The sequence below is a fragment of the Corvus cornix genome, chromosome 28 (genome assembly GCF_000738735.6).
Source record: "Corvus cornix cornix isolate S_Up_H32 chromosome 28, ASM73873v5, whole genome shotgun sequence".
Taxonomy (NCBI): Eukaryota; Metazoa; Chordata; class Aves; order Passeriformes; family Corvidae; genus Corvus; species Corvus cornix.
Window position 1 is genome coordinate 4,736,471 of NC_046356.1, and position 8,403 is coordinate 4,744,873.

At 48.2% G+C, this 8,403-nt stretch overlaps 1 protein-coding gene across 4 annotated transcripts in view; it reads left to right on the forward strand.

The window, feature by feature from the left end:
- Positions 1-7,449, forward strand: part of KDM4B (lysine demethylase 4B) — a 72,513-nt gene extending 65,064 nt beyond the window's left edge. For all 4 annotated transcript variants that reach the window (XM_039566101.1, XM_039566104.1, XM_039566105.1 and 1 more), the window contains 5 exons: positions 1,120-1,305; positions 1,805-1,969; positions 2,670-2,789; positions 3,691-3,783; positions 4,476-7,449. In XM_039566101.1, coding sequence (XP_039422035.1) covers positions 1,120-1,305; positions 1,805-1,969; positions 2,670-2,789; positions 3,691-3,783; positions 4,476-4,661 — 750 coding nt within the window. In that variant the 3' untranslated portion in view covers positions 4,662-7,449. The remainder of the gene's footprint in view (positions 1-1,119; positions 1,306-1,804; positions 1,970-2,669; positions 2,790-3,690; positions 3,784-4,475) is intronic.
- Positions 7,450-8,403: the final 954 nt, after the last annotated feature.

An 8,403-nucleotide genomic window follows, 5' to 3' on the forward strand; every position in this document is an offset into this window, starting at 1 on the left:
GAAATGTTAAAAACTGAGCGGTGTTTCCAAATGGATCCCTGGAATCATGCAAGCATCCATTCCTTAGACTGGGATTCCCCAAATCTTCTTTTTTGTATTTCTGAGGGGCTGGAAACAAGAACTGGTGCTGTAACAGGGAGTGAGGAAATCTCTCTTGTTCCCTCTACAGCTCCTGCTCACTGTCAGTGCCATCAGGCTTAGGATTTTTAGCTTTGAGAAAATGCAATTTCTTTTTAAAGCAGTCACATGTCTTACACTGATTACCTAATAACTGGCTCTGCTTTGCAGAAAATGAGTGTGAAAATGTCTCCAAGATTTCAGACCTTTTCCCCCCTGTAATTCTGGTGTTTTGGTACAATGTTTTTATTTCTTTTGTTTGCAAAACTGACTGAATTATCTACAGTGGCTCATCTGACATGGATGCCAATAAAATATTTATGGTTGATATGCTTATGCATCTAAAATAAACCCACAGTATTTTTGTTCCATTATATGATTTTATATTCTATGAGATCTAATCGATACAATGTCCCATTAAATAGAACAGAGCAAATTGCTGCCCAGTTACTGTGTTCTTTTCTTTCAAAAAAATGGAAATGTTGTTTTCCAGCGCTGCATCTGAGGATCCAGCTGCTGTTGGAATTAGTGTAACGTAGATGCACTGCTGTATCTGAGGGGGGTGAGGGTGCAGGTGCAGCAGTTCTCTGGTACCACTGGTGGGTGTTTGCCTGGTTCCAGTTCCCTCAGCCCTCCAGTGAGCCCAGTCCAAACTGGAGTCCAGTCCGTCCCTGCCCAGCGTGGCTCTGCAGGGCTGAGTGACTGGGAGGTGCTGGCATGGCCACGGGAAAGGTGAGGTAGGGAAGGACAGTATCTGCTGGAGTTTCTTGCCTTGCAGAGATCCCAAGTGAGTGCACGCAGACACTCGTGGCCATGTGGGCCCGAGCCCTTGGCACAGAAGGTCACTTCTGGCTGTGCCTGCTGGGCCTGGGTGCTGCAGCCACGGGCTCTGCGCCGTGCCAGGTGCGGTGCCACGTCCCGTGGGCGACGGTGTCTCTGCACAACTCCAGGCTCTGCTCCTTCCCAGAGATGTGTCTGAGCCCCAGCTGTGTTCCCTTGCAGAGGTGTGTGTACTGCCGGAAGCGGATGAAGAAGGTGTCGGGGGCCTGCATCCAGTGCTCCTACGAGCACTGCTCCACGTCCTTCCACGTGACGTGCGCGCACGCGGCCGGGGTGCCCATGGAGCCCGACGACTGGCCCTACGTCGTGTCCATCACCTGCTTCAAGCACAAAGCAGCAAACCAGAACGTAGGCTTGGGGCTGGGCCTGGGCTTCTGTGCTGGGATGTGGGATTGGGGATTTTTTTGGGGGTTTTGTTGCATTGGTTTGTTTCTGGGGTTTATTAAAATAGTTTCTCCCTGCCTGTGTTGGCTCAAAAAGATTATGTGCTTTTAATGCAGAATGATTGTCCAGGAAGTCATTATCGGGGATGGCTTTAATCTGCAAGAGACCTGGTTTAGATGGGATATTGAGAAGGAATTCCTGGCTGTGAAGGGGGTAAAACACTGGCACAGGGTGCCCAGAGCAGCTGTGGCTGCCCCTGGATCCCTGGCAGTGCCCAAGGCCAGGTTGGACACTGGGGTTTGGAGCAGCGTGGGACAGTGGAAAGTGTCCCTGCCATGGCAGGGGTGGGACTGGATGGGATTTAAGGTGCTTCCCACCCAGACCATTCCATGATCCCATGGGATTTTTGACACAGCTTTTCTGGGTGTGGCTTGCAGCTGATTCCCTGCTGTGTCCCGCACAGGTCCCGTTCCGGAGGGAGGTGGCCCTGGGGCAGACAGTGATCACCAAGAACAGGAACGGGCTCTACTATCGCTGCAGGGTCATCGGCACCACCACCCAGACCTTCTACGAAGTGAACTTCGACGATGGCTCCTACAGTGACAACGTTTACCCCGAGAGCATCATTGTAAGGCAGCTCTGGGGCCACTCCTGCATCACCGAGTACAAACTGTTATCTGTGCCTTGGGGTGGAACAGTGAAGCAAAACTTAACTTTTTCATTTTAATTTTTAAGTTGCTGCTTGCCTAGAAAATCTCACACTGCTCTTCATGACAGGTCTTGTTTCTGACATTATCTCATTTATTTTTTGGTTGCTCTACAAAGATGTGATCTTGCTGAATGCAGATGACTTCACAGAAAGCAGTGTTTGTTCTAGGTTTCATCCTATTTGTTTTGTGGTTGAATAATCTTATTTTTCAACTGACAAGTGTGATTCATGGGGGAAGCAGATTGTCCGTAAGCACTTCTGGTTCAAAACAGGGAATTCACTTAATAGAGGGAATGTCTAGAAGGGCTGATTTGTCAGCTCATGCATTGCCTTCCTGATTGTGCCACTGATTCACTGCATTGCCCTGCTTGTTTTTGAGATACAGGAGATGTGATGTTTTGGGATTTGTAATGAGAAATGTCCATGAACTGGGTGCTGTCAGCAGAAGGAGCTGCCAGTGTTGATTCTGGTCTCTCAGGCTGGTTTTGTTTGAGATGCCCACAATTAATCACAAGTGCAGAAACTTATAGCTCATTATAATGTTCTGTGATTTTAGCACACCTCTGGCTCCTGAGCTCTGGTGGAGTTGTGTCTCTGACCCCTCTCTCTCTGTCCTCAGAGCAGGGACTGCATCCAGATGGGGCCCCCTCTGGAGGGGGAGCTGGTGCAGCTGCAGTGGACAGATGGGATCATCTACAAGGCCAAGTTTATTGCAGCCCAGATCAGTCAGATTTACCAGGTGAGTGTGGCAGAGGGATCCCAGCTCTGGGGAGCTGCTCCAGGGTGGGAGAGCTGAGCCTGCACCAGGGATGGGCTGCTGGAGCTGGGCAGAGCAGGAGGAGGATTTGAGAGCACAGATGATTTATTCCCTCTGAGTTTGTCCAGCCTGAACTTGACACCCCTATTAAACTGTGCTCTGTGTCCTTCTGCTTTATCCAGAAAAGTGTATTAAAGTCTTGAGCAAAGGAAATAAGAATCCCTTAAAAACTTTTAATAGTTTTAACATTTTGCTGTGCACGTTTCCATGAATAAACATCCCTGGAACATCCGATGCATAATTCATGATATAATCAGTGCTTAGCAAAAAGGGTTTCATGGGAGGAGTTTTTTGTACCTGGCTGACTATTTCTGCTGGTTGAAATACAAATGTACTTTAGTAGCTGGAGTTGTTTCCTTGTGACCTGTGAAAATGCTTTGTTTAAGATGAAAGAAATTCTTATTACCATGTTGGCCTGAATGCAGGGCTGCTTTTGTTATAAGTGAAAAGCTGCTTTTTTCAGGATGTGAATCAAAAATCAGTAGAAATGTGAAGTGCTGTGCCTGGGAGGGGGGAGCAGAGGTGCTGGGCCAGCTGGAGCACAGATATTTTGGGATCCATGGAGCACTGAATGAATCCACTTGGATAAGACAGAGGTGCCTGACCAGCACTGAAAGCAGCACTTTTTGAGTTCAGCATCCTCACCAGAGCTTGGGAGTGCTCGTTCCACAGCAGCCCTGGAGACGTGCAGTGCCAGGGGCTGCATCTGTGGGAGCTGGCCCCTGATGCTTCCTGGGTGTTCCCTGGAGGGCCCAGGTGTGGCACAGGCCGGGAATGGGCTGTTCAAATGCTGTCTCTGATTTCATCTTCTGCCTCCCTGCAGGTTGAGTTTGAAGATGGTTCTCAGCTAATGGTAAAGCGTGGGGATATTTATACCTTGGAGGAAGAGCTTCCCAAGAGAGTCAAGTCTCGCCTGGTGCGTACCAAAATAGCAAACAATAAACCAGCTGCAGCTTGCAGAGCCCCTTCCCATTTTCTTCATGTATTTTTTAGACATTAGGTGAATGCAGCCTCCAGTTTCTGTGGCTGTAAAACTGCTTGTCATTCCCAAAATACACGGAGTAGAAGAAATCCTGGCCATGAATGCTTGAGAGGCACAGAAATGATTTTCCCTTGCACGTGTTCAGCTCAGAGTTTTATTTTCTCTGGTTAAAAGATTATGTTCAGGTCATTTTACACCATATGAATTCAGTTATAGAGAGCCATCCTGTCCAAATGTGAGCTGAGCTGGACTGCAGCTCAGTGGTTTCTGGAGAACTGATTATCACCGTGGGACCAAACTCCTTTTTCTCACCAAACTGGAGATTTAGAGTGTAGCTCTTACCTATAAATCTCTTAATCTACAAGATCAGGCGGTCTTTAAGTGCATACAGTGGAATTACTGAGCCTAGAAAAGATGAGGGATTTATTTCATAGCTTTTTTTGGTTCCAGACTTGCTGGGTGTTTTCAGACCTGGTGCTTTGCCCTTTCAAACCATTTCATTTAACCCAGTGATGGGACTGGAGAATGCCCGGGTTGTTCCCGGCTGCCCCGGCGCGAGGCACGACCCGCGGGTCTGTCCCTGTTCTCCTGCTGTGCCTCTCATGGTTGTTTTGTGTCTCCTGCAGTCCCTCAGCACTGGGGCCCCTCAGGAAGATGTATTTTCGGGAGATGAAGTGAGAGCAGCCAAGCGTCCCCGGCTGGGGAATCCAAGAAATCCTGAAGAATATGGACAAACCCCCGATTACTTGGCCTTTATGGAGAGCCTGTTGCAGACACAGTACCAGCCTGGGACTCCGAGCAACATGTTTTAACCAGGATTCATTCAAAATATTCAATTAACCCTTTTTGAGTTCGTGGAAAAATAAATACAAAACTGTGGAATGGAAGACCAGCCCTGTGCAATAGTCTGCTGTGAATTTCTTTCATCTCTTGGTTTGGACTGCAGGAAATCCCTGTCTGGCTGCTACCTCGACCTTGCCAGGAGTTGCTGACCAAGAGCTGAGGAGCTTGGAAACCCTTCAGCTTTTCACACGGAGACTTTGGAAGAGTTTCTACAGATGGAGCTTTGTGACTGGTTCTTTTTTTATGAGGAAAGGGTTAAAATTTAACAAAATGACTTTTTCAAATCTGTCAAACTTTTGTCTTTCAAGGTGCTATTACATTGACTACTGAAGCAGCCTTTGGAATCGTGTTTTCTGTACATAGACGTCACCTTTGTGAAGTTTTCTATGAATGAGCATTATTAAAAAAAAAAAAGCAAGCAAAAATAGGAAAATGAAAGTTTCCACAAAACATTTTTCTAGATTATGGCTTTAAAACAAAATAAATGAAATCCTCCCCCATCACCCCCAAACGAATCAGGACTGATGTTACAGCGGGGAGAGGGAGAGCAAGAGCAGATGTCCTGGAATGTTCTGGGTTCTTCTTTTGTAAAGAAACACTATCTTTGTAAGCTGGGGAAGGTGGGGGAAGAAATGTTCACAGCTGGGATGTTTCTTACCATTCGCTCTCTGAAAGCCCTGAGAGGGATGTTGGCATCGCTGCCACGTCACCAGGGAGGGACTTAGGAAGAAATGGCCAGGTTTGGGTCATTCCTGTCATCTTCCTTCCCCATCTTTGCCATCACAGTTGCTTTCTAGTTCAAGATCAGCATGGCTTTGAGTTCCAATGTGCCACCCTTGTTTGGCAGGTGTTCTGTTGCTGCTTGTGTTAGTTCCTTACGAGCCGCCCCCGTCCTGCTGCGGTGAAAGCTCTGAGGGGCTGCCCCGGCTCCCTGGCAGCACTTCTCCCTTAGGAACCTTTCTCTTTTCTTTGTATTTTTATTTTTAAATTTTTTTTTTTGAGTTGTGCTCTTTACAGTGTGAGAATCATTCCATGACAGAAGCTTGGGAGGTGTTTGTATGTTTTTCTTTTATCTTATTAAAGAAGAAATTCCCCAAACATCTGATTGTCGTGACATCCTTTCCTTGAGTAAAGACTGAGCCTTTGAGTTACTCCTGGGGAAGAGGAGTGCAAGCCCTGCCTTTGATTGGACTCAGCTCACTGAGGATTGAAGGAGCACTAAAGGCAAACCCAAACCCTGAAGCATTGAGTGGGCAGCTCCCACCTGGACGCTTGGAAATCACCTCCGGCCGAAGAGCTGATGTGGAGCAGTGCTTGGGAAGCAGCCTGATCCAAACCCTGCTGAAGTCACTGGAAAGTCTTCCACTCTCTGGAGGACCTCAATCAGTTCAGAGGGAGAGAACAAGGCAGTGCTGGTCCCGAGCTGCAAAGGGGCCGTGGCAGAGCTGGGGAGGTTCTGGTGAAGGGGGAGAGGGCATCCAGACCCTCCCCTCCCTCCGCGCCCCGGCCGGGCCAGCAGAGCAACCTGGAATGCTGCACTGCAATCTTTTCCACTTAATTCCCTGAAATTACTGGATGGAAAGAGACAATATTCTTGTTTTCATTATTATTTTTTAAGCCCCTTTGCAAGGTGGTTCTTGTTCTGGGGAGAGGCTTTTAAGCAACGCTCTGGCTGGATCTTTAAGGGAATAAGTGGGAAGGATTTGTGGGCTAGCAGATGGTAGATTAGCATCTTAAGAGACTCCATGGGTATTAAACTGTCCTAGTGAAAGAGTGGAGATAGAATAAAGCAATTTAATTTTTTTTTACTTTGGTTTTGTTCTCCCTTGAGGATTGGAGTTCCCGTCCTTTCTCCTGCCTCTGCTACGGGTCCTTTCTGTGTGTGTGGCTGCGCGTGCGCGGTTGTAAGACCTTGCAAACAAGGTTCTGGGGTTTTTTTCTTGTTTGTTTGGGTTTTTTTGGTTTTTTGTTTTTTTTTATTTCTGAGTTTTTGACATTTTCAGTAGATGTCTCCACGAATAAAACCAAACTGAGACTAATAAAAGTTTAAAAAATTGGCAAGGTTCTCCCGAGCCTCGGTTGTTCCTCCTACAGAGCTGTCTCCTGTCGTTTGAAATGTGATTAAATAGAAAACTTGCTGTATAAAAGACTAAGAATGTTGCCAGGCCATGAGAGAAATATTTAAAACAATTGAAAGAGAAATTTAACCAGCAGAGGATTTTTTTTTGGAGGTGGGAGGGAAGGGTGGGATGGGATGAGTGGTTGTGAGCGACGGGGAATTTCCTCTGCATGTTCGAGTCCTGCAATAGCACCGTTGCTGTATCCATATGTAGTACCTTTTCCAAATACTATTTATATTGTAAAAACAGAAGTGTGTTTCCTCACCCCATATTCAGATGCTGAGTTATGTTGAAACATGAACCTGGAACTGTTGAATGCCCTTCCTTGGTGCAAGGGTTTTCTCTCTTTTTGTTGATTTTTAAATCCCTCTTTTTGGTTTAGGAATGACTTGTGCAGATTCGGGGTAGTGGCCATATTGATGGTCTCTGGGCATCAGACTATTGACAAGGAAATAGGAAATGCACATTCCTACCCCTTCCTCCAGTGAAATATATTTGTGTCTGATTATGTGCTATACAAATAATGATTTTTTTCTTTCTCCCCCTAGATTAAGGCTGTGATGTATTTTTTGCCTATTTTTTTCTCTGCCTCTAGGCTCAAAATGAATTAAAGGCTGTTGAGCATTTCAGAATGACACTTTTTGGGGGGTTGAAGTCTCTTCATTTCTAAGTTTAAGGTCTTGTGCAGCAGGAGGTCATTGAACCTCCTCGAACAGCATCTGCCTGAAACCATTTAAACACCTTAAATTTCCCATCCTGAGCTTTTTGACAAATTCCTCTCCAGTTATTGCAGGATGAGGCTGGTGCTGCGGGTTATATGAAAGAAAAGAAATCTCCAACTTCCAGTCTTTTGCAGCTTATTCGTTTTCCTTGACATGATCTGAGGACTCGTCCAGTGTGGAGGAGCTGCTGGGAGGAACTCTTGGAACTCACACCCACACGAAGCTTACCTCTGAGGTTAAGGGCTGCTGTGTTGCTGCAGTGATGCGATTTTGAAGATGTCTCAAGCAGCAGCGCCCGCCAGGAACTGCCTGTGGTCAGAGGGATCAGCCCCTCCGCTGCTCCACATTCCCACATTTCCCCATTTCCAGGCAGCCCCGGAGCCCCCGCGGGTCTGAGCGCGGGTGGGGTGGGGGCACAGGAGATTCTGCTGGGCCGGGGAGGCGATGGGAGCGCCGGGCCGTGCTCCCTGAGCCCCGGGCGGGGCTGGCACCGCTCCTCACCCTCCTCCTCCTCCCACCTCTCCGCCTTCCTGGCCCCCCGGAGCAGGGCACTCGTGGGTACCGAGCCCGGAGCAGGCACCGTGGGTACGAGCCCGAGCAGGGCATTTGTGGGTACTGAGCCCCGGAGCAGGGCACTCGTGGGTACTGAGCCCCGGAGCAGGGCACTCGTGGGGTGGGTACCGAGCCCCGGAGCAGGGCATTCGTGGGTACCGAGCCCCGGAGCAGGGCATTTGTGGGTACTGAGCCCCGGAGCAGGGCATTTGTGGGTACTGAGCCCCGGTACCCTGCACGGCTGAGCTGCAGCTGCACCAAAGCGCGTTCCAGTTTCCTCCTGTGGCTTTTCCACGCTCCCCGTTGGTGCCAGCTCC